Source organism: Populus alba, chromosome 15 (genome assembly GCF_005239225.2).
Source record: "Populus alba chromosome 15, ASM523922v2, whole genome shotgun sequence".
NCBI classification, from domain to species: domain Eukaryota; kingdom Viridiplantae; phylum Streptophyta; class Magnoliopsida; order Malpighiales; family Salicaceae; genus Populus; species Populus alba.
In genome coordinates this window covers 8737771-8763689 of record NC_133298.1, presented here as the reverse complement: position 1 = coordinate 8763689, position 25919 = coordinate 8737771, and the positions used below count along the sequence as shown (strand labels likewise).

At 31.9% G+C, this 25919-nt stretch overlaps 3 protein-coding genes across 5 annotated transcripts; 1 reads left to right on the top strand and 2 right to left on the bottom strand.

Moving 5' to 3' along the window:
• Positions 1-945: 945 nt before the first annotated feature.
• LOC118050968 (uncharacterized) lies at positions 946-4958 on the top strand. Of its 2 annotated transcripts, none has more exons than XM_035061458.2 (10): positions 946-1150; positions 1256-1325; positions 1483-1550; positions 2135-2196; positions 2437-2518; positions 2641-2874; positions 3420-3548; positions 3633-3694; positions 3777-3893; positions 4706-4958. In XM_035061458.2, coding segments are annotated over exons 1-10 (876 nt in total). In that variant the 5' UTR covers positions 946-1099; the 3' UTR covers positions 4707-4958. The 2 variants fall into 2 exon arrangements, with proteins under 2 accessions (XP_034917349.1, XP_034917348.1); XM_035061457.2 differs by having other exon boundaries at positions 4700-4958.
• Positions 4959-5906: 948 nt separating this feature from the next.
• On the bottom strand, positions 5907-12820 carry LOC118050967 (golgin candidate 2). The gene is made up of 10 exons (XM_035061456.2): positions 12601-12820; positions 11260-12387; positions 10265-10375; positions 10071-10130; positions 9640-9697; positions 8363-8415; positions 8106-8198; positions 7337-7462; positions 6519-6566; positions 5907-6416 (listed from the first exon to the last, which is right to left on the bottom strand). The coding sequence occupies exons 1-10, from the start codon at positions 12652-12654 to the stop codon at positions 6069-6071; spliced, it is 2079 nt and encodes a 692-aa protein (XP_034917347.1). The 5' UTR covers positions 12655-12820; the 3' UTR covers positions 5907-6068.
• A 3146-nt stretch (positions 12821-15966) lies between these two features.
• Positions 15967-18609, bottom strand: LOC118050966 (ras-related protein RABA6a). Of its 2 annotated transcripts, none has more exons than XM_035061455.2 (2): positions 18049-18609; positions 15967-16508 (listed from the first exon to the last, which is right to left on the bottom strand). In XM_035061455.2, the coding sequence occupies exons 1-2, from the start codon at positions 18264-18266 to the stop codon at positions 16067-16069; spliced, it is 660 nt and encodes a 219-aa protein (XP_034917346.1). In that variant the 5' UTR covers positions 18267-18609; the 3' UTR covers positions 15967-16066. The 2 variants fall into 2 exon arrangements, with proteins under 2 accessions (XP_034917346.1, XP_034917344.1); XM_035061453.2 differs by having other exon boundaries at positions 15967-16514; positions 18049-18597.
• Between the last annotated feature and the right edge of the window lie 7310 nt (positions 18610-25919).

Genomic DNA, 25919 nt, shown 5'->3' with positions numbered 1-25919 from the left:
ATTTATAAAAATTTTAACTAAAAATATGATATAAAAATGAGTAAAGTCAAACCAGATTAATTTGTATTATTAAAGTATAATAACTCAATTAAAAATAATTTAATATTAAAAAATAATTTTTTTTTAAAAAACACAAATAACTTTTTTTTTTTACTTTACAGTTAATAATTAATTTGAAAAATGAGAGTAGGCATGCAAAAGTGAAGAAAATATTGGGATTTCCTTTTAGCTTTCATTAGTTATGGGCTTATGGCGCAAGGGGGGTCTCATCAGAACCTTTGGGAAACTCTTATGGATTATAGGAAGTTTAAATTCTATCACGTAAATCTTAGAAACAATGATAAAACTTATTGAAATTTTCTAAATATGCTTAGATTAACATGAAAGTTTTGTCTTAAAATTACATCAAGAGAAACTTAGTTTAAGTGAAAATGACTTTAGGATAATCTTATCCATAATTTTGAAACTCGGCTCAACTTGATGGATCGATCTGGGACCTGACCGATCCGGAACTGAAATAGAACTGGGTTAAAAAAAAAAGAAAAAATCAAGTATAACCGGGTAGGTTAATCAAATTACAACCCTTTGATTTTTGTTTTTTTTTAACTAAAATAATATTATTTTGATTTTTTAAAAAAAAAAAAATTGATTCGAACAACCCCATAACCTATTAAAATCTGATAACCTGATTAAAATCTAAAACCCGAACTAGTCACCTCAGGAATTTATAAACTATAATCTTATCATGGAAAAATTATATATAAAGCAGTTGGAAATGAAAGGAAATTAAAAATACAAAAAAAAAAAAAAAAAAGTGGTTAGTTTGAAATGTTCCCATCGCCAAAGCCCAATGAGAGAGGAAAATGGAATGAATTGAAAACTTTGAATGCTAAAAAAAGCAAAAAAAAAAAACGGTGTTCAAATCCCAACCCCATAATACCTCTCTCTTATCATCCACACATTTTTATGGCAAGAGAAAGTAAAAGAAGAGACACCCCATAAGCATAAATGAAGCTGACAAATGAAGTCAACAAACTGAAAAAATCAGTCTTTATAGATCGAACAAAACTATAGAGAAGTACAACGTAATCCCCTCAAAATGGGAACCGTTTTAGACTCCCATTTTCTAGCACTCACTGCCATCGTCACTGTAAATTTCTCCCTCCCTCCCTCCCTCCCTATCTATCTATCTATCTTCCATCCTTCAATGGTGGCCTTAATTTTTTGTGAACATTGCTGTTATTTTGTTTTATAGGTGGGATACCAACTGCTGTTTTTCGTTATCACTGCCCTTCTGAAGTTTGATAAAGTCACTGACTTTGCCGGTATTGTTACTTTTCTAGACTTTAATTTCCCAACTTTCCTTGAGAATTTGCTGGAAGGAATTGATGAATAAATTGATATCATCAACTTTGTTGATTTAATTTGTTGTTGGCAACTTTTGTAATATTTGTGGAAATTGATTCTGGTTCCTTATATCAGGAAGCACAAATTTTATTATACTAGCTGTGTTGACTCTGGTTTTGAAAGGGACATGGCATTTCAGACAGGTAAATGTCTCTCCTCCTGAGCTTATAATATTATTTTAACACTGTTGTATTACTCTTTGACTGATGAAATTGTTATTATGCCCCAAGACTCGGCTGGAGTCTTTGATAATCCTAAACTCAGTTGATGATGTGATTAGCAGAGCATTATATAACCCTTTATCCACGTCTTGTTCAATGGGATTTTATTGTTTATATCCTTCTTCCTTTCAACTTTACTAAAAATCTTGTTGTCCTTCGATTACACGCATGTACAGACATGTATGCTGAGAATTGCTTTAACAAGACTCCTAGTGATGCGAGTTTAGCAAGGTATAAGGAGTCACCTATTTTATTTAGCACATCTTGTATGATATAATACAGGAATTTGATAGGCTGATTGATTTGAAGTGATTAGCTACATGGATTCCACATTCCTGTTTGTAAACCTCTAGCTTTCTTTCCTTCTGCAATTTCTTCTGGGAAAATATTGTTTGCATTGCTACTGTAAATTCAATTGCTTGCTACTTAATATTTACTCTGATCCTGCCCTGTGTTTTTTAGCGTGTAACCTTCCACATTTATGATTTTTCTGCTCTGTATTTCAGGTAGTCTTAAGTTTCCTTGTAGTATCTTGGGGTCTTCGCCTGGGACTGTTCCTGTTACTGAGGTACTAATGACATGATATTCTACGGAAGTGCTTTTAAATTCTATAAGCAATTCTACGACATACTATTATTTCAGTTCAGAAGTTTTGAGTTGCATGAGATGAGATGAGGTTTGCTTGATACTAAAATCCCTAATCAATTTGCCACTCAGACATTACGTGGTTGCCTTTACTAGCTTCATGAGATACTGGATAATAGTATATTGAAATTGATTGACTGTATTTGTGTAATGTTGTGAACAGGATTCTGCAGTGGGGGGAGGATAGACGTTTTGATGAAATGCGTAGTAACTTGGGGAAATTAGCTGTTTTCTGGATATTTCAGGTTTTTGAGGATTCTTCATCTTCTTTTTAAATAAATGATATTCATGTCTCAATTCTTGTCGGGTATGGTTTGATGTTTGAGAGGTGAATCATTCGTTTCTATCCTCTTATTATTCACTGCAGGCTGTCTGGGTGTGGACTGTGAGTTTACCTGTAACAGTGGTTAATGGAATTGACAGGGATCCTTCCGTTCAGGCTGCAGACATAATTGGCTGGATTATGTGGTCTGTTGGTGTTTCAGTTGAAGCTACAGCTGATCAACAAAAACTGACATTCAAGAATGCTCCAGAAAACAGAGGGAAATGGTGCAATGTTGGATTATGGAATATATCTCGTCACCCAAACTATTTTGGCGAGGTTTGTCCTGCATTTTTCTCACCAATGTTGGGTAATTTAGAAAGCAGAGCAGCGTGATGCTTTTTTAATGCTTGTTGAAATCAAGCGGTGCTGCTCCTGTGACAACTTTAGAAAAATATGCTCTTTGTTCTAATGGTTACAGTTTGTGAGTGCAAACTTCACTGTTTCAGTGCATGCCCTTCATATTCAACTTCACTACCTTGGCAAGTACCTGAATGTGATTAAATATTCAACTTAAACCTCATAGTTTTCAGTCAATACCTCTATTGGCTTTATTAAATGTGCTGGTTGTTCGATTTGGATAAACAAGAAACATATCACAAATACGAGCCTTCACTATTATTGTGCTCATGGCTCGCAAAAAATTGCACCTCATGAATTATTAACTTTGTAATTTTGTGAGTAGTAAGTAACCTGAAGTTGTTTCAGCTGAGTTTTTCCTGGAACAGGTGTCTCATAAGTTTCACATACTCCAAAGATTTACTTGATCTGCTTTGATCTTATTTCGTCATGACAAGCCAAACCTTATTGAATGTCATGCTCAGATTCTCCTTTGGTGGGGTATTTTTGTGGCTTCTGCACCTGTACTGGAAGGTGCTGAGTGGCTGGTGGTCCTTGGGCCAATCTTTCTCACATTGTTGCTTCTTTTTGTCAGTGGCATACCATTGCTTGAGGTTTGCTCTTCCTGCCTCAAATGTTATTGCTGAAACTTCATTTTGACATTTTAAAATGCTTACTATCCACAACTATGTGAACAGCAATCTGCTGACAAGAAATTTGGCAACGTGGCTGCATACAGGGCATATAAAAGGACAACCAGGTTAAGTTTGTTTTCTCTTAGTGCCAGTTTTTGTTTTCAACTAATCTGGAGGATAAACTAGCTGACTGAACTCCTGTTTCAGCCCTCTAATTCCACTGCCCCAAGCAGTGTACAGGAGCATACCGTCATGGTTCAAATCTGTTTTCCTCTTTGAATTTCCTCTCTACAGTCGTAATTTTCCAGAAGAGGGGTCAACATGGTGAGACACCAATATAATTTTTCTTTTGTTTTTATTTCTGTTCTGGCATGTAATCGACAAATCCACCTTTCTATTAATGGGTTGTTCATGAATTGTGATGTGCATTTTCCAAGAAGTAATTCCAACATGTTATGATAGGAATGCATGTAGAATTGAACGTGTGAAACTGCTGGGAGATAAAATTTGCTCCTTTGTACTTCCATTTCAACCATTGTCTCTGTTGCCTACTATTGTTGTCTTTGTCTGACTGTTACTTCTTTTCATTCTGTTGGACGGAGACTTGTCTTCCATTTTTCTTTGGCCTCCTTTCTTTTACTTACCTTGGAACCATTTCCATTTCATGTTGATCCTTTTTTTTTAAAAGCAAATATAGTCGATGTTGAGAAGCAAATGAACTGAACTAAGATTTCTGCATGTGGATTTGATCTGGTAAAACAATGACTACACTTGCACTGCATATATATTGGAGATGGACCGGGAATATTTATTTTGTTGGTCTGATTGTGATCTACCTCGCTCCATCGTAAGCTATATGCTTCTCTGCTTCTGCTTCAAAAATCCCCTGCTTGCTATCAAAATAAGTTCATTCAACTCTTGTAAAATACTTGTGTTTTTGCCTGAAAGAGAAAAAAATCACGTTGTTAGATGTGTAGTGCTTGTTGAGTGAAAGTAGACATTGTTAGGTTGATAATATTGTGGTGATGCTTCAAGTTTTTGATGCCATTGCACCTTAAAACTTATTTTGCAAGTAGACATTATTCCGTTCAAATTTGCAATGTTTCTAAAGCAATCTCCGTATATGCAAGGAATAGAACAAGACAAGGTGGAGGCAGCGATGGATCGAAGATTGGCTAGAAGTTCAACAGGGAATCTGCCCTGTCTTGGTAACTTTAATGTACTAGGAATAGTTATAGCTGTTTAAGCTACATAGACGCCATGTTCTTTCTATTACTAGCTGTCGGTTGATTTTCTCTCCTGCCTGAAACATGTCTCCACCTCTACTGTTCTGTCCACTGAGTTTCCTTCCCACAATCAATGCTGATTTCTTATATTTATGTTTGCTAATGCCCTTTTTATTATTATTTTTTTATTTTTATTGCATGTGCGGTAAAAGTTGTGTTTTAAAGTGTATTTTTACTCGAATATATATATATATATATATATATATATATATATATATATATATATATTAAATTAAATATTTATATGAATACATGAAAATGATTTAAAAACATTTTAAAAATGATGAAACAGTCATTTAACCGCAGTTGTTTAAGAGCGTGTTTGACAGTGTAGTAACGGTTGCTTTTTAAATAACTTTTCGTGCCGAAATACATGCCAATGATATTTTTTTATTTTTTAAAAATAATTTTTGATATTAACACATTAAAATAATTTAAAAAGTACAAATCACATTTAATTTTAACAAAAAAAAAAATTGAATTTTTTGGAAACACAAATTGAATTGCGTTCCCTTGAAATTATACCCAAAAGAAAAGGTTAAGAAGCAGTGCATGACAATTTCAGGTAGTGATCGAAGGATTTCATTACTTGATAAAAGTGTCGCCCTCGAAGAGATCTTTAAATTTCCCAATTTTATCTAAAAAAATTAAAATAAAATAAGAAAAAAGCATTTGTATATATAAAAAAAACTATATGGATTAATAACAATTTTTTATAATTATATAATAGGTATTATATTTCTTGGCACATCACGACCTATACAATAATCGATGTCTCGTTTTATTTTAAATTAGTAGGGTATACATTGGCGTGTAAATTGGGGAGCCCTTCCACAACAATTTCCAAAAGAATAGGCCTCTCTCATGTAGATTCGCTTTATTTATTAAAATATATTAGTTCTTTACATCTCTTTGTTTTTAGCTGCAATGAGATTTCTTTTATTAGCATCTTCATTTGCTCCATGCAATCATGAACTCTGCAAATCAACCTTATTTCTTAAGAGCTGTGGATTTTTCGAGGTTTTCATGTTTCTTTCAATAATTAAAATAAAAAAAATAAAAAGGAATTTTGCGTTGATATATTTATTGCTTTTCTTGTTTATACATGAATCATTACATCCCTAGCAATGTAGTGCTTTTAACACTGGGTAATACAAGACCTCTCAAAAAAGCTGAGGAAAATATATAATATATATACACACACCACAAACAATCACACCCCTGCAGTATTGTTGAGATTTTCCAGCGAAAAAACAGCACCAGATCTGCCCTCATTTGATGATTGGGAGGGTGCCATAAGAATGTAAATGACCCAAACGTGAAGGCATAAAAGATAGACCAGACACCACAATTTTGCTGTTGGATTTCTCCTTAGAAACACAACACCAGCAAGGAAAATAGCGTCTAACTGCTGAACCAATGATCCCAAGTGTTTCCTTCCAGCGCGGATTTTGTCCTCAAACATTGGCCTCAACTTTGAGTCGGAAATTGCCCATTTTCCTGATTCCAAATTACTTGAATTCATCACCGACTTATTTTCGTCTAGCAACCTTGAAACAGCCTGAAAGTGCATGGCAGCATAAATAGCGAATCACAAAAATCCATTAGATTTTTTTTTCCTGTTGCCGGTAGTACTGCCAATCATTCCAAGTTGTAAACATACCTCAATTCGGAAAGCTATGGTGGCCTTCTCCGAGGAGAGCGCTTCAACCTGGATGAATAATCAATGTCAAAATTTTGTCTTCACGCAGAACTGAGAATACATAGTTGAAATTGACACTTGACAACTCAAAAGGACGTGGCTGTCTTTCACTTGTTGACTCAAAACAACTCAATAGATCATGGCAGAGAGAAGTGAAGTTATTAACTCAAGACTTTTGAATAGAATAACCAATACATTGCTATAGGGTCAATGCTACTTGTGGAAGTTTCAACCAAGAACTAGTTGAAGATGAATGAATTGGCAACCAGTAAGTCCTTTCAAACAGTATATCATTTACAAAAAAAAAAAATTCTGCCTAATCTATGTAAACAACAGAAAAGTTGTTCTATTTGTCAGAAGTCAGAACATGATGCCGCCATACACTTCCTAAAGTATTCCCACACAATCAACTCTTTTTTCTTGAATTCTACTCGTAGTTTCAGAGAATGACTGTCTAATTAGATCATAAGATGAAATAAAAATGTCTGGAAGAGCTCCAATCTTATTTTATAAGGCAGCTCACATTGATCTTTTAGAAATTGACGAGTTCATGACTAAGAAATAATGCCCTGAATAACTAAATTACAAAGCTCGGTAGCTGTATGAGAAAGAATCGAAGTCTAAAATTCTTATTTCAAAACATCAATATTAGAAATCCTTGGATAAAATGACTCAATTGGGAGACCAAAAGAAGAGAAAAACTGCACATCCCAGTTACTAGAATTGACAAAAAACTGCAGACCCAGCCACTACAATTGACTTGAAATTGAAAGACAAACCTGGGCTTGTTTCTGAATCAAATGGTCAGTTAACTGACCAAGCCTTCTCTTGAGCTCAATTTCTACTTCTGTCGGATCCTCCATCTCCTTTCTTGTCATCTCAATATCTGCTTCTAGCTTCTTTGCCTGAAATAGACATGTAAAACTTATGCAGGTAAGTAACCTGGCATGGGAATGTATCAGCTGGACATGCCAGCATACCACAGAAAATCATCCAAAAAATTGCTTGAGATATAATATATCAAAAAAGTCCACAGCCATATAAGTAAATTATGATCATCATTTCTGTAGCTTAGCTATTGGGAACTGATTGTATGGATAAAGATCAAAATTGTCTTGCAGCATCGAAAAATGAGGTTAGGATACAAAATTGAGACCTTAATAATTAACAATGAGGTTTTACTGCTAAACATTTGTTACCAAATATCAGAGTGAATGCAAGAGCATCAAGCTCAGGATCTTCCATGTTTAATTAAGCTTTGCACTGATGCAAAAGGATAATCTCTAATAATTTTTCTATTTCTTAATTACATGCACACAAGTTCTGGGCAAATTATTTTCAAACGAAATGCAAATCAGGAATACAGACTGAAAGTTGGCACTTAAATATGATAAGCTTCAGGAATTTAAAAAACACAAGAGTATTTAAAAAAAAAACAAAAACAAAAACAGAGGGACAACAAGAAGTTGATTAACTTATAGATGTCACAAATACAGAGCAAGTTGACAACTTGGAAATGTTACTTTATGTTGAAACATGACAGCTAACCTTGTCTTCCAATCTTTGAATTTTATCAATTAGGAACAAGTACTCTGTCTCAAGAATCTCTCGTTCAAATTGAACTCCTTTTGAAGCTGCAGCCTACAAAATTCCAAAATTAACACAAAATTGATTACAAACTGGCTGGGTTGGTGAAAAGAGTTTAATAAGAACCAGATAAAGCATATAACTCTGTAGAAGGACTGTAGGATCCTCCATAACCTTTATTTGTGCACCAATATGATCACAGGAAGAATGTGACTCACCTGGTTTAGATATGTTTCAGTCTGGTGAGTCTTGGAGATCCTCCTCCTGAGTTCTACAAGGAGAAAAGGAGACTCAACAATTCATATGTGCATTATAAAGTGATTTTATGCAAGATATACTTCATCTTAATGATCAAATTATCCTTGATATCCATGAAGATCACAAATTGGTTAAATGCAAATAATCAATTTATGGTATCATATTTGTGCTGGTTGAGATCAATTTGCAGTGCCACTATCTCATCCACAACTGAAAAGCTCAAGCTTTTTAATGTTTTGTATTCTTGTTATCTAATTAACACATGATTTATGCCGATAAAGCCAGAAGAAAAAGTTCTCAATAAGTTTCCATTTTGTGAATTGACAATTTGTTCACCAGAAATTTCTAAACTAGAGGAGTCAAAATGTACAGCTAAAGGGGCAACGGTTGAAAATTGAAAAAAGAAAGAAAATTTGGAGCCTGTCAGAGTTCTGTGATAGTGGGGAGTGAACAGTTTAATAATAAGTGTCACATTAATATTGAGAGTGATGCTTACATTAATGAACAAGATTAAGAAGAGACAAAGTACCCGGTCATTAATCACTCTTGCCTTCAAACTCAAACAAGAATACAGAAGTATCCATTAGAGGGATTGAGGTAAAGGTTCATGAGCTAAATACATAATCTGTAGGAAACTATATTCTTAGGTTTTTCTCCAAAGAAAGTAAGACGACTCTGTTCTACAATTTGTTGATATTTTAAATTTGACTTTCTCTGGCGCTCTTGTGCACACTGCATCCTTTCTTTCATGTCGGTTACAATCAATTCATTATTTATCAGAACCAATAACAAACTTAAATATAATTTCTGCAAGTCCAGTTACTGATTAACTCCAGACTTCAGAGTTAATACTATTTTGGTTGCACGTTCCTAGCACCTCAAACCTAACATTCCATTCCTGTAAAAGAAGTTCAAGGAATTTATCACCCAAGTCCAGCAACTGACTTAACTTCCAACACTAACATGTGCCTAGCACATTTCGACTTCATAAACCTTCAGAATGTTGGTTTATTGAGATCTACATCCTGACAACAACATTTACAAACGTTTTTTTCTTTCCTCCAATTATCCCATAATGAATTGACTGTAAAGACTGCTGATGCATGCTTTAACATTATCTCTATTTCAAATGCTTAACCCCACTTTTTTCAAGAACTGATTGAAACATAAAAGGACCATATACAAGATACATAGCAGGTTCATTAAAATAATCACATCATAATCCAAGCGTGCACACCTTCAAGAGCCACTTCTTTTAATTCAAATTGTTGTCGAAGTTCTGCCACCTGATTAATCTAGTCAACAAAATACAAATAAAAATAAATAGAATTATTATGTGCATACATGTTGTACCATATACATCAAGAAAATTTCAAAATATAATCAGCTAAGGCTAGCATTGCACATGGTCCCTTAACAAAATAGCATGCCAAACTAGAATAAAAGGCATTTATCAGAACTCAAGAGGGAAAAAGGCTATAATTAAACATGGTAGAATTATACAGCAAAGTATCAAAAATAGAAGTTAATAAACTTTCTTCTACTGTTATTCCATTTGGAAAGAATGCAATTTATTCAAAACAGACAGAATATCTCAAACCAAATTCTGAATGAAAAGGAAGGCAGATCAATCATAACCCAACCACTTGAATTAGAAGTCCATCATACCTCTAGTTCAAGATTCTTCTGTGCAGTAGCAAGGGATCTTGCAAGATCAGCATTTGTAGTCTGCAATCACATTGTTCTTTAGAGACAACTAAATTAACAAAAAATACTCATGCTTTCTATTAAAAAATTCAAAGGATATAGAAAAAAATACCAGTCTAGCTACATCTAAAGTGCATATGAAACAGGCTAATTACCTCAAGTTTAGCCAATCGGGAAAGAACTTCCATTCTAGTATTATTATGTTTCTGCTTTTCTAAGTCAACAGCCTCCATTGTTTCCATTGTAGTTGTCTGAAGCTCTGAAGCCTGTCAGAGAAAGAAGAAATCATCACACAATTACTGCTTGAAAGAAAGGATAAGTTGATAAAAGTTTAAATTCTACAAATGTAAATATCACATGGTAAGAATCAAAAGCACTGACCACCAATATGGTTTGCATTGTCTTACTTGACCATGTCACTTATAGCAAATTCTTAGTTTAAAGTTGTCTTAGAGACTTCGGTATTTTGAAAGATAAGTGGAAAGCAAAACCTGACCCAGTGTTAAGCCAATGCAAGCACAATCAAAAAGTTATCAGCACCCCTATAAGTGAAATTTCAGCTTGGTCTATGTTCTTGAAGCTTGAAATGAGCTAGGTCAGATGGGTAGACTGGATACTAAGGCTCTTGGAAAAAAACAGCTAGGGAGCCAAGGGGAAAAAAAATAGCTGCTCATCTCTTACAACTTTTAAATTTTGGAACTTAGAGTTTTTGCTGCATAAGAAGTGGGATCTGGGGCGATCTTGACAGGGAGGAAGGCTAGTACTAGCAATTTCAGCCACCCTGGACAGTATTTTTGAAGATTTCTCCACCCACTTTAATCATTAGGTTGGATAGATTCGCTTTCTCAACAGAATTATAAATAGAATGGATTCCAGTTGATTTGTTCAGCTCAATCCATTGTCCTATTATTTTCATCGATGTTCAGCAATAACATGTGTATAGCAGGTAGTACGTAGAAAATTGACTGTAATTTTTTTGTTTACTTTACTAAAATCAAGAGAATGATACGTGATTTTGGTCATGCATCAAATCCAAAACAAAGGATTCTTAAAGGCCCATTCTTTCCAATCAAATATATCATGATCTAAATTACACTAACAATAAAGAAAAAAAATCAACTATAAGAGCAAAGTGAATGCCTAGTATTACCTCTTGTACTTGTTGTTTTGCTCGTTCTTCAAGTATTTTCTCCAAGCTCTGCTTCTCCCCTTCCAATCTGGCAACCATATTCTCCCGCTCTATGATGGCCTGCACAGCTTTAGCTGCTGCTCTTTCAGCCAAAATCTTCTTCCTTCTCTCCCTCTCCTGTTCACTCTCAGAATCAGATGATGAACCCGAATCACTATCTGAATCAGAGCTCTCATCGCTAGTCAAATAATTTTTCTTCAAATCATCCGAGACAGAGCTTCTAGATGCAGCCCGAGTTCCCTGCTTCCCTTTCACAGTACTTTTCAAGCGACCATAAACATCACCAACTCCCTTCTTCACATCAGATATCCCATCTATTTTCTCCGGTGCAGAAAGCAAAGCATGATTCTTATTTGCCACATGCAAAACGTCCCCTTCCACAGCATCCTTGTTTTCAACACGCCCGCCATTTTCTTCACTTCCCTCATCCTTCCTTTCTCCAACTACCTCACCACCCACATTCTTATTTTGCTCCAGTCCTGTCCCATCCATAACCTTACCATCACTTGGCAACTCAACACTTGAGGACCTAGCTGATGAGCCAGACTCCTCTCCATCACTTGGTTTCCCATTCGACTTTAAATCCAATCTCTTTGATGTCACCCCACTGTTATTCTTATCGTTATTACCCCTAACTTTCTGATTCCTTTTCGCCTCGACCACCGACGAATTCGAAATCAAACTCCCTTGCCTCCTACCCTCCTTTCTCAACCCACGAATGGCAGGTGCCCCATTACTACGATTAGGCGAACTTGCATTCTGACTCGGAGGAGTACCAAGGAGCTCAGTCCAGTCACTATCAGTAAGCGTTGCCCTAGGTTTGGGAGAAATTTTGGGGACATTCAAAACCTCCTTATCATTGACACTACCAATAACATTGTTATTAACAACATTATTCTTATTCTTATTAATAGCAAAATCAGCATTCAATTTTCCGTTGTATTCATTGTTAAATTCAAGTGTTTTCTTCTTTAATTGATCCTTTAAAGACAGAGAACCCCCGGCTTTCGCTGGGAGATCAAATTTCTGATCATCGTCAGATCGGTGCTGTTCGTTCTTCTTCAAAGATTCTGCTGCTTGCTGATCGATCTGAACCGTTGATCACCAAAAAAGAAAGCAGAAAAAAATAACTAATTATCATCCAAAAAAATAAAAAAAAAACAAACTGGAATAACAGCAGCAGTGCAGCACAATGACATTGAAAATAAAACCTAAATAATAATGATGACGATGAAGATGATGATGATCTGTTTGGCTAGTGAAAAAAGAAAAAAGAGAGGAGAAAAGAGGAATTTGGCTTGCCTGTTCAAAGAAGGTTTCGGCGACTTTGAGTTTTGAAGAGATCCAATTCGCCATTCTCTCTCTCTCTCTCTCTCTTTGTTGTTTGTTTGGAGTTGAAATTAGTGAGTGTAAGGCTGTGATTTACGCACAAGACGCATTTTAGCAAAACGCATAAAATTTTGATTTGCAGAGAAGCGAAGAAAAATGGGGAGAAGGGATAGAGGTGTTGTTGAAGAGGTGAAGCTAATGTAACGGGTAGGTGAGATATGTGAGGGTGGTTTGTAGTGAAGCGTGACGATTAGTGGAGAGAAGGTGTGGTCTGTGAGGAATGGAAAGGAGACCGGGGTGTGATTGTTGTGGTTTTATGCACGTGAGAGTAGAATGTAAATTGAGTTGGCACGTGTGGGGATTATGACACCGTAACGTTTCAGACAAGAGAGAGAGAAACAGGTGGATATTGGATACAAGAGAGGTGAGAGTCGAAAGAACTGCCTTTCCGGTATTGCGTTTTTTTTTATTTGAGTTAGTTTGTATGGTATATATCTTGATTAATCTTATAAATTTTAAAATTAATTATTATATAAGTTTTTAATAATTTAAAAAATTATAAAATTTAAATTAATAATATCTAGAGAATAAACCTAGAGCCTAACCAATTAAGTTACACCATTTAGAGTTAATCATACTTATTTATGTTTAGAAAACATGTTTGTTTTAAAAATATTTTATTAATAATTTTAATAATTTTGAGATTTTAATATTAAAATAAAAAATATATATTGATATATTTTTAAGTAAAAATCACTTTTAAAAAATATTATATACCATAATATCAAAAACATGTACTAAAATATCTAAAATAATAATAAGAGGGTTTGATTTCTGATTATCTATTTCTTGTTCAATCCTAAGATTTATTTTATTATTGTCGATCCAGATCTTACTTGAAAAAAAATTTAATTATTGAACTGGTTAGGATTTGTGCTGTGCCATGGACTAACCTTTTTTTTTTCAACTTAAAAAAGATATTAACAAGACATAAGTGTTAATAAAAGCTAAAAAATCAAAGATGACTCAAATAAAATTAATAAATTTGATTAATTTAAATAATATAAATAAAAAGATGCAATGATAATATATAAATTGACAAGAAAATGAAAATATTAAAAGGTTAGAAAACCTGGTTTGAATCTATCCAAATTAACATGTTAAATCTGCAATCTGGTTATGATACAAAGACAATCCTATACAAAGTAAACCGAGTAAAACTATAAAGCTTGATTTTAAACAATTTAATGTGGAAGGAAAAATTTGAAAAAAAAATTAATTTTTAATTTCATCCCTTAGCATTTAATTTTAAATTTTTTATATAAAATTTTGTCCTTATTTTTTTTTATTGTTATTTATTTTGTTGTGGTTTATTTTTTGTTGTTTTTTTTTTTCAATTTTATCCCTCAATATTTTATCAATATAAATTTTTATTTTGTTATTTTTTAGGCTTTTTCTTCTATGGGATCAAAAATTTCAAAAGTTAACATAGGTTGATTTTAGTTTTTTTAGGTTCTTTTTTAAAATTGATTTTTTTTTTATTTTTATTCTTCAATATTTGATTTATTGGAAATTGGTTGTCGTGTTTTAATTATGGGTTTATTTCAATTTTGTGTCCATGATCATAAGATTAATAGGTTAACCCAAGTTAACTTAAATTTTTGTTTTCATTTCATTTTTTTTGTTTATTGAGATTTTGATGTTTTAATCCCTCAAATTTATAAGGAGAAAGAGTCATGAAAAATGATGAAGAAGAGAAAAGGTTGTTGATTAACCAAGTTTTAGGGGAAAAAAGAAGAAGCCAAATTTAGTTTAAATGTGTTCATTTTGATAAGAGGAGTGTCATTTATGTATGTTTTTTTTTTTTAATCTTTCATTTCACCAAAAAACAGTATACCAAGGTTAAGAAAGAATTTTTTTTTTAATTGGTTTAATTTTATGTTTTTTTTTAACTAATTTAGGGGTTTTGAGGTTATAAATCGGCTTATTTGGATTTTTAAGGTGTAATAATGTGTCACATTAAATGAAAATAGATGGGAAAATATTATTTTGGTTCCAAAATACTCTGGCCTAACTCTTCAACCATTGCTTTAATAGCAAGAATTTAGACCAAAAGATGATGCGATATTTATTTATTTATTTTTTAAATAAATAAATAAAATCAGGCACACGAGCGTAATGTTTTTTAGCCCAGGTGCTTAACTTCTATGGTCTTTTTTTCTAGTTATTTTTTAGGTTTTGATTGAAATGCAATAAAAATGTGAATGCATTTATTCTTTTTCATTGCAGTCAAGTTTCTAGAGCACATTGCTCTAGACTTCTCTCATAGTTTACCTTAAGCCCAGATGCCCTGCAAGAAACAGAGAGGATGCTTGAGATAAGTCTTATCTGGGAATTATGAGCCTTTAGCAAAAGAAAAAAAAATTAAAAAAAAAAAAAAATTAGAGATTCCAGGACCCCTAGGAGATATGTGCACCGGTTGTCATACATTCTCAGACACTGTCGGTGGGTGATGAAGCAAGACAACTTCTCCATACAAAGAATAAAAAGGTAAGGTGACATTGGATCCCCTTGTTTTAGTCCATAAGTAGAAGCAAAACAGGGGGATCCTATGTAATTTTTTTTATTGAAAAAATATATTTTAAAAATACTAAAATGCTTTTTTTTTCTTTACTTGAGGGGCAATCATGTAATTTTCTAGTATATAAAGAATAAAAAAACTTGCTTGCCCTTGTACGATTTGATAAAAAAAAACAATTACATCACGGTAAAAAAACTATTTATCCCTTAATATATAGTTTAAATATTAATATTTTTTTTGTAAGAATTACACTATTATAAAAATAGTGTTCTAATATAAATGAACAATAATTTTCTTAAAAAAAAGTAATTTAATGTGATGAAATCGCTAATTCTTGATAAGGCATGATTTTCAACTTTGCCGCAAGTAATATCCTTTGGGGGTGTTTGGTTTGGAGGTATGGTAGATGTTTTTTAATTGAATTCACATAAAAAGCATGTATTTTTTATTTTTATGAGGTGTGATTTATGCTTTAAAAGAGTTATGTATTTAAAAAAAACCCATTACACCTCCAAACTAAACACACAAAACCGACTAATAATCTTTTAATATATTATGAAATTATAAAAAGGCTATTAAAGAGTTGGAATATTCACAAATATACAACAATCTGTCAAAGAAGTGATAAGAGAAGTCTAAATTTTGTGCTAATACATCGACACCATCATCATCATCAATATTTTGCTTATCATTAATTGTCCCTTAATGACCGAATTAACTATCAAACAAATGAAAGAAGAAAAGAAAAGAAAAGAAAATGTAAAAAAAAATAAAAATAATGATACATCAAATGTAAAATCAACAACTTGAGAAGCATTTTCCAAAACTTTAATTTCTCTAGTTATCTATCCATAAATATTAATATGAACAGCAATAACTAGCTTGTTTAGTTGCAGATACTTCATCGATATTAATCACTTCTTTTCCTACCGGAAGAGCCTTTATGGTAGAGATTGTTGTTTCATTCTTCTTCGCCTCCAAGCTTTTTTGGCTTGCGATTTCATGGATTCTGGAGATCATTTGCATGAAAGCTTCCTCCACGTTCAAATTCTCCAACGCTGATGTTTCCATGAAATACAAAGCTTCGGTCTCTGCGAGGTTCTTACCATCATCCTCATCAACTTCTCTAAGATGACTTATATCAGATTTGTTTCCGACAAGAACGACGACCATGTCTGAGCTACCAAAGTCTCTTAGCTCACGCAACCATTTTTTCACATTGTCGAACGTTGCTCTCCTTGTAATGTCATAAACCAGCAACGCACCTAGAGCCCCACGGTAGTATGAACTGGTAATAGCTCTAAACCTGCAGCAAGTGAAATTATTTCCATTTTTTGTTTTAAATAAGGTGATATTCTTGAATCAGTTTGTACCTAAACCTAAATAATGGATGGTTGGATCTTACTTCCACCATTTAAGACAGACAGCCCAGATCATATGCATCTTTAATTGCTAAAGCCCATATAATATCATGTACAGTATTCTCCATAGACAAGATTGAGTTGCAAGAACAGAGAGAGGAAGATGATGAAAATGAAGAAAAATTAATGCTTGTAGTGACGTGCAGGGTTAGGATGGAATAATTTCTTACACCTGTTCTTATTGATAGCACCAAAGGAAGTTTCGTGGGGCAGATATCTGCACCGAATCATTACGGTTTGGATAGGAGATTGGAAGAGTATTTTTGAAAACAATTAATTTAATTTAATTTTTTTATTAATTTTAAATTAATATATTTTTAATATTTTCAAATTATTTTGATGTGCTATGTCAAAAATAAATTTTAAAAAATAAAAAAATATATATTTTGCCACGAAAAGTTATTTGAAAAACAACTACAACCATACTGTGAAACAATTAGATATTGTGATATAAGTTGTTTTATTAAAATATTTTTATTTAAAAATATATTAAAATAATATATGTATTTTTTATTTTTAAAAAATTTATTTTTAATATTAATACATCAAAATAATCTAGAAATATAAAAAATTTAATCTAGAAATAAAAAATTAAATATATTAAATTAATTTTTTTTAAGTTATTCTTTCTAGTTTCACTTAAATTTAAATAGGTAATTTGGATAAATTAAATTTAATAGATTATGTTAATTTTTTAATTAGGTACGATAAATTTGATTGTGTTAATTTTCAAATCAATTTAAAATAAAATTTAATTCAAGTTAGATTTTAAATAAATTCTAAATTGATAAATTATTGGATTGACTAATTAGACAGGATTCGGTGATTAAGGATTAATCATATTAAAAAATTAATTATAAATTATACATCAGTTGTCATAGGATCCAAATCACATTAGTTTTAGAGGTAGAACTTTGTAGCAGCAAGTAATTCGATAAACGTTATTTTCATGAATCTCTAGTGGATTTACTTTTTCGTTGCCCTATAATTATAAAAATCTAGGATGAACAGGATACATGGAGCTCTTAAGTCATTATGCGGGTCCCAAATAAGTAGGAAACATCTTCATCTTTGCTAGCATTTTAATGGAGATTAAAGCAGATCACATATGATCATAAACAGTGTTCATATTCTGGTTGATTCATATGATTGAAAGGCTAGCTATAGATCCTGCTGGATAATTAACTACAAATTAATTCTGCTGGAATCTCTTCATCAAGCATCAAAACTCAAAGGGTGAGGCTGGCGGGCTGGTTTCCAGATGATCATGTAATTTCACACAGACACGCAACCTTGGCAAATCTCAGATATGAAAACATGATCTATACTAATCGGAAAAAATGACGATTCACGATGCCAAAAGAGTACTGTCACCTGACAAAATCATAGAAAAGAAGAAGAAGAAGAAGATAGGCATACCTTTCTTGGCCAGCGGTGTCCCATATTTGAGCCTTGATGAGCTTATCACCAACTCTTATATTCCGGTAAGCAAATTCAACCCCTATAGTTGGCTTAGAATCTAACCGGAATTCGTCTCTGGAAAACCTTGACAGAAGATTTGATTTCCCAACTGCAGAGTCTCCAATAAGAACTGCTTTAAAAAGATAATCACACTCTTCATCATATGAATCAGCCATATATATATATATATATACACGATCAACTCCCTGGCTAGCCAGCAAGCTCTTCTTCAAAAAAGAACGAGCAAGAAAACCTAAAGAATATGTCAAAAGATGCTGAAGGGCTCAAAAAGAAAGTTGAGAATTTTCAAGAAATAAGAAACAAGATTCTTGAGGCATGGTGGAAAGTCATGTAGAGAAGTATATCTATATATAACTCCAAAATCAAAAAAGTCATGTTCAGATTTATAATTGCAAATAAAGTGACACGTATATGTTGTAAATTAGTAATCTTCTTGGCATAGGTTTGGAGGGTATTGAGTGTTTACATGTGAAGACATGGATGGAGACATGATGGCTGTTCCTATAATGCTGTCAAGATAAAGAGGAATAATCAATAATCCATCCTTAATTCTTAATCCTTCCAATATTATTACAACTCCTGCAAAAAAGCGAACGAAGGACCACTAATGTTCTTCCACGTAGCTCCTCCAACGACTTTTCAAAATTCCTGTTGCCATCCAATGCTCAAGTGGCAATCGATAAACTGGGATGTCTTCACTGAGCCCTGACAGTGTTGTTACTCTATCAAGGATCCCTTGTTTGAATTCAAAGATAGTAATTAGTTGCTTGAAAATATTGGATTAAGCTATAATGGCTAATCATTCCGGTCTTTTTTGTTAGGGTTTTTAAGCATTTGGATTTGACCGGAGGTTGGTGGTGAGTTTCATTTCTGCAACTAATACATAACCAGATATGGTATGAAATAAATTATTTTCTGTTTTCTTTTTCCTTACAGCAGGACTGAGTTAAGTAAAAGCTGTGTGAGGATGGGAGCTTGTGTAGCAAGCAAGAACAGCCAAGTTTATATGCAGTTTTGAGAATGACCCGTGAAATTAATGAAGCTGGCAAACAAACAAAGCTACTCTGATTCAATTCTTTGTTTATGCAACAATTAAATATAAATTATTATAAAAAGAAAGGTAAAGGATCTTCGGAATAAGTCAAGAAACCTTTCGGCTTTCACGAGATTAATGAAAAGCCAGAGAAGACAAGCTAGCTGATGACTATAGCTTTTCGTGATCGTGAAAATTACACATCTTTTTTTTTTCTTTTATTGATAAAGGCTAACTAGACATCTTGATTACAAGATATCATGTAAGAAAAAAAGCAGAATAACTATTAATCGAAAAGAAAGATGAGAAAATAAGGCCATGGATGTCTCTGCTTATATTTTATCATATATTTTCTTCTACAAATCATTACAAGTTACAACCAATAGAAGCTCATTAGCCACGCCGGATACAATTTCTTCTAAAACAAAAAAAGAAAGAATTTACAAGTGTTTACAAAGCGTTTTTTTTCTACACAAAGAAATTAAATTATAATCACAAATTTAAAATGTTATCATGAATTTAAAATCTGACCCAATAATATATTTTTATATATAAAAAAGTATTGAGATGACAATATATCAATTAAACCTATGTAAACTTGAGTTAATCATCTAAAATTACGATCCAAATCCTGAAAATATCATAACCCTATAAATAAAGCAAACCAAAACAAATTACAATGTTCAATCCTCAATCAAATCAATATTAAATAATGAAATTAAAAATAAAAATATTAAATTAAAATAAGGACTAAAAAAAGACTCGAATTAAACCTCAACAAACATGCTACATCCGCAATATAGATCATTCACCCCACTGGAATTAACAACCTTTTATTTTTAATTTTTTTTTCATTATCTATACCCTAACTAGGTGGGTGAGTTTTTTTCCCATACAAAACAAGAAAAACAAGAGTTGTTCATGGGACTGAAATAAAAACAAGCATAAGTTATTTCAAAGCTTGATAAAAAAAAAAAAGGCTTTTTTAAGTTAGATTACAAAAAAAGCATTGAAGTACCAAATAAAGGATGACATAATATTTTTTGAAGTCTAAGGGTTGAAAATACCATTGCTATAAAACTCTGGCTAACCCACTACTTGATTGACTCAGGGCCTATGTCAAGTCAAGTTTTTTTTTAAAATAAAAGGATGAAATGACCCGATGTGACCTGCTAAAAAAACATGAGGATAAAATGACTTAGTGTGACCCACTTAAAAAGTATAAGGATGAAATTGAAAAAAATAAAGATGAAATTAACATAAAACATACATTTTAACTTAACTTCTTGCTTATCCTGGTTTTAAAATTAAACTATGTGGGAGTTATATCGACATGATTTAATTGACTTGGTAGGCTTAAAGGCAATTCAAAAGACTATATATAAAAAAAAAAGTCTGATGATTAAAATGAGAAAAAAAATATATTAAATTGATAGAAAAAAAGGGGGGGCGGGAAATGAAGAAAAAATAGTTGAATTGAAAACAAAAAAGGAAAGCAAAGCTTTTTATTTATGGAACTTTAGCTACTCAACTTTAATAGGTTCATTATGTATTTAATGACTAAAAATGGTGTTTTTGTTAATCCTCTCCTCAGTAGTGAACACTATATTCATCAAGTTTCTTGGATTCGTCCTATACATGGTTGAATCAAGTTCAATATTAATGGCAACTCTCTTGGTAACCCAATTTGATCTAGTTGCAAAGACAACATGAAATGTCTTGCTAATGCATTTATGAATCATATAGATATGATAAAGTTTAATAAAAAAATCTTGACACGTCAAATGACTAGTCTGGCGAAAAGAACCATAACTTTGATCTAAATATTGGATTAAGCTCAACTTGGATAGAAGGTTCTACGCACCTAGTTTTATAAAGAGTTAGTTGGTTACAATAACCTAGGTTGGAGAAACCCTCAAATAAGGTCTAGAAGATGTTTTTTTTTTTTTTTTTTGTAGTTTTGATTATTTTCCTAACTATTTTTAAATTTTAATTATTTTCTCAACTTAGTTTCAAATTGTTTTCTTTAGGTTGGTTTTTACAGCTGTATAAATTGTTGATGTGTTATTTTTTCATTATAATCTTATATTAAAAACCTTAGAACTTGAAAACCCTAGTTCCAACTTTATGTTAGAAGATGTCTATTCAAATATCACTTAGGCAATTAAGCTACAATATTTATTTGTCTCATATAAACTAAGAAATATTGTATTTTCTAATCGTTGATCCATCTAGGGCTTAAGAAAAGTCTTTCTTAGTAATGAAATTCTTATCCTATCAGGTTAAAAACATAATTGTTCTAATGCCAACATAAAAAATAAAATAAATCATCTTTTTATTTAATATCAAGAATGTATCTTATATATAACTTTAAAATCCCAAATATTTTTTTTAGATATTTTTAAAATGTAGGCCAAAATCCTTTGAAATTTTACAAACTTATTGTAAAATCCATGCAATATTTTTTAAAAAAACATGTCAAAGTATTTTAGATTTTTTTTTCTTATAAAAAGATATGCTTAAAAAAATTTAGAATTTTTAGACATATGAAAAAATAAAGAAAATGTTTTTTTATTTTATTTTATTATTTCTAAGGTTTTGTTTAGCAAAAACTCTTTTTTCTTTGTAATAAAATTACCAAAAATAAGTTTAAGCGGTGTTTGTCAAACACACCCTTAAACCCAAAAAATAGCAAACTAAACAAGTTGTTAAACCCTTTTAGTAGTCTACGGTATGTTCCATCTCAAATGTATTATGATCATCTATCATTGGTAGTGATTGAGATTGTCAAAAACCAATACCAAAAGGACAAATGATAGCTTTTTTATCAGGTTTCCATTGACAATGCTAGTGATGATGTCCCAAAATATCCAAACAATTTAGGAGCAAGTTTCATAAGTTGGATAATCAGTTAATCTCTTAATTTTAGCAATCTGATCCATTCTTCTTGACTAAGATGACGGGTAGCTTATACCTGGAGCCTGATAAGTCAAGGTGGCTAGTGATTGGTACCTATAAAATATCCTTTTTAGTGGCTTTGGGGTTCTCTAATGCTTAAGTATGTATTTTTTTAGAGAAAAAATGCAATGATATTTTAGAAAGAAAAAAACTCTAAAAGTATGTATGCTAAAACATATTGAGAATGAAAAGATTGTGGACCTAACATCTAAAGGATTCATAAGTTATTCATAGCCTATGAATCTTATCCTTTAATGTACAGGAGGGGCTAAAGTGTCATTTTCTCCTGATAACATTTAACGAGTGATGTATATTCTTTGCATGAATATTCTTTACATATTATTAATGAGAGATAAATATCTCTTACACATCATTAATGTTGATGGAAATATTGTAAGTCCTTAGAAGACTTTCATAGACTTAGAGGTGTTGGAAGATAAGCATATTTGAACTTAACATTTAATGTTAAGAATGATAAGAATAAATAAATGAAGTTTTATAGCCTAATAAGGGGCCTAAAAAGATTGTCAATTTTATATCCATTGGGACTCAATATGTAGCTAAGCCTGAGCATATTGAGTCTAGCAACTCGTCAGATCTATATGTACTTAGACTTATAAGGATATTGGATTATCGCCATGTCTTTGATTCCTTTTTAACCATTAGAAATATATATATATCCATCACGATGATATTAGCTAAATGAGTGAAGTTGGATATTATGATTCATTGTTCATATATATAGGAACTGGCATATGACCTGTTTCCAAGAAGAGCATGCAGTAGAATGATGTTTTGCTCTTTCTATGAACCGAACTTTTCTCTCTTGATATTTGGTCTCATGTAATTTATCCACTTAAGTCTATAACTTTTACCGCATTTTGAAATCCTAAATGAAGAAAACAAGGAAGAGATCATGAGAATGAAATTGATGTCCCGTGCACTACCACATTTAACAGTTTTATCAATGAAATTTTTTGTTAGTATTTACACTACCATTCCCTTAGCAATAATTTTACTAGCAAATTCACAAATGGAAATTGTTTGTTGATAATTTCATTTCTAACGGTAAAAAAAACACTTATGGTTTTATAGACGAAAAATACACGTAAAAGCCTCACATATCGATGCCTCAACATGCGTCTTGTTTTTTTTTTTTATATATCTTTTTTTAAGGTTGAACAAGTAAATGTATGGAATAAAACGAATGTTTTCAATTAACAAAAACAATGAAAACAATATTGAAGATTACATTGCATATGTAATCTCTAACTTCTCGAATGGATACATCCATCTATATAAGATTGAGCCTTCAACTTTTGTCTCATACGGTAAATGGATGGGTAGATGCTTCATGAAGTCAAAAACTGATTGAAGAAATATAATCTCAAGTTTGCATATTGTCTCAACAATATTCGTTTCAAGCCTCTCAATGTGTTGTGTCTGCAATTTACTGGAGCATATATCTCTAAAGAAATTACTAATTTTCGTGAGTGCATCCCATATCTTCTTTGACAATAAATCATGATAAGTTAATAGAATGAGTGTTTGCATAAACATGCGGCAATCATGGATCTTCATTCCATACAATCTGCAATCCTTCAAATTAACCAACCTTGATATGTTTGAAGCATGTTCATCGAGAAAATACAGACTCTTCAGTCATTCATATACCAGTAGTTATGTATTCTTGTATAAGACGAAACTTTCTTTGGGCTTTGCAACCTGTGACTCAACATAAACCAAATCCATATTCTTATAGTGACAAAACAGCATTATATTTATTCTAGCTTTGATGTTATCATTTGTCTTTCCTTTCATAACCATGTTGAAATGAAAAATCCACAATAAAATTATTGTTGTGATTGGAAAAGTCAAAAATGGATGAGTTGTGTTGAGATAGGAGGTGCATAGGGAAGAAATGAGAAATATGGGAGGGGAGGGTCGACGACCAAGTTATATATTAACTATTACCGATAGAATTACTGATAAAATTATTTCATCTATCAATCAGTCATCAATTCTATTGGTATAAATGACACATCATTGTATTGACTTTTCTTGTTTTAATTTAATTGTAATTTTGTTGGTAAAATCATCTATAAAAAATTATACATTATCATATTTTTTGGTTTTTTTTCAATTCATTTTATTCTAATTGTAATTCTCTCAGTATTAATTTATTGACAGAATTATCATAGTAAATACCAACAGAGTTAGCAATGAAATATATTCAATCCTAAAATATCATCTGAAAGTATGGATGGAAATTTTCATTGGTGATTGCGTTTGCATTCATATTCAGTGGTGTCTCATCAAAGGATTATAGAGCATGGCTGAGAGTATAAAAAGTTAATAAATCACCAGCTTTTGCCAGTTTCCGTGGCCATGTTTCCGTGGCCATGTTTTTCAACGTAAGCTAAAAGCTTCTTGTCTTCTTTGCGAGTCCATGATCCTCTCTTCAAACCCTTATTCTCTCAAAACGAGGAGACTTGATCTTTTTTCTTTTTCTTTTTTGTTTAAACAGACTAAATTACAGAATATATATATATCCAATTACATGTGTAAATCAGTTGTGATCCAGGAAATAGATTTATTTATTCTTTATTAATAATATTAGTGATAAATAAAAAATATTTATTATTCATTAAATGTTATAGAGAAAAATAATATTTGAACCCTTCTTTACATAAAAAGAATAAGATTTATGAGTTATAAATATTTTGTGATTTATTTTTAAATACTAGGTTCACGATTTTTGTCTTCTTAATATATTTTAATTTGTAGCTTTTTTCTCTAAATTATTAGTTTTAGAGCAATTATATATAGACCGGGAAAAAAAAAGTTGCTTAAAAGTATATGCTCGGTGGCTTCTTGAAATCTTGGGTGCTTTGGAAAAATCCAAAGGCACCACTATTTTCATGTACGAGATGTCTTGTGTATGATCAAACCAAATTATGGCATAACCGGTTACCCGTGTAAAAATCAGTTGTGATCTATATATAATTGCTTCTTCTTTTTTCATGATTAATATATGTTTTTAAACTAGTTTATATGTTAATCAAGATTAAATAATTATAAGAGTGTATTATTCACATTAACCTAGTGTATTTAAAGAATAAATTCTATAGTTGCTCATGTTTGATGTCAAAACTATTTTTTATGAAAAAAAGAAGAAGCTAACTTCATATTCTTTCCTTATTTAAAAATTATCTAGGAATTTTAGAGATTTTTTGCTATTTATAATTATCTTCTTTCCTTATTTGCATCTTGCCCCCATATTTATTTTTATTTTTACATTGACCCCACCATTCCTTTTCTTAATTCATTGAACCCCATTTCTTCTCTTTCTCTTTACTAACTCCTTACTTCAATTTCACCCCTCTCATTAAATAACTTCTCTTTTAATCCAATTAATTTGTTCAATTTAATCATTTCTCCACATCCTTTGTATTTTATTTTATTTTACTAAAATCAAGATAAGATTATTATTTCCGAGTGTTTGTACAATGCATGCGGCGCACCTAGTATGCCAAATTGTGACTTTTGTGATGGTGTTTGAATTCACTCAGTGACCCTTCCATTTCTAGGTGGCATGTATGGCCAACGCACCTCTGGGTTGGCGGCCTTTTCCATTTCTAGGCATCGAGTATAGCCAATAGACTTTTGCTTTGGCGCTAACGACCCCTTTTCCCCCCCTCCTTTTCCCTCTCCTCCTTGATTTTCATGTTGATCCATTCAATTTTCAAAACAGCCCTTGACTTTTTTTTTCTTTTATATTTGGTCAATGTTCCTTTGATTACTATTTATTTAATTT

What these genes read in the sequence shown, in the direction of transcription:
- LOC118050968 (XM_035061457.2), top strand. Translation starts at nt 1,100, where the DNA reads ATGGGAACCGTTTTAGACTCCCATTTTCTAGCACTCACTGCCATCGTC. An exon ending in GGACATGGCATTTCAGACAG is followed by an intron (nt 1,551 to 2,134) that starts GTAAATGTCTCT and finishes TCTGTATTTCAG; the next exon opens with GTAGTCTTAAGTTTCCTTGT. An exon ending in GGACTGTTCCTGTTACTGAG is followed by an intron (nt 2,197 to 2,436) that starts GTACTAATGACA and finishes TGTTGTGAACAG; the next exon opens with GATTCTGCAGTGGGGGGAGG.
- LOC118050967 (XM_035061456.2), bottom strand. Translation starts at nt 12,654, where the DNA reads ATGGCGAATTGGATCTCTTCAAAACTCAAAGTCGCCGAAACCTTCTTT. An exon ending in CAAAACAACAAGTACAAGAG is followed by an intron (nt 10,376 to 11,259) that starts GTAATACTAGGC and finishes TTTCTCTGACAG; the next exon opens with GCTTCAGAGCTTCAGACAAC. An exon ending in CCATAGCTTTCCGAATTGAG is followed by an intron (nt 6,417 to 6,518) that starts GTATGTTTACAA and finishes ATGCACTTTCAG; the next exon opens with GCTGTTTCAAGGTTGCTAGA.
- LOC118050966 (XM_035061453.2), bottom strand. Translation starts at nt 18,266, where the DNA reads ATGGCTGATTCATATGATGAAGAGTGTGATTATCTTTTTAAAGCAGTT. An exon ending in GACACCGCTGGCCAAGAAAG is followed by an intron (nt 16,515 to 18,048) that starts GTATGCCTATCT and finishes CACTTGCTGCAG; the next exon opens with GTTTAGAGCTATTACCAGTT.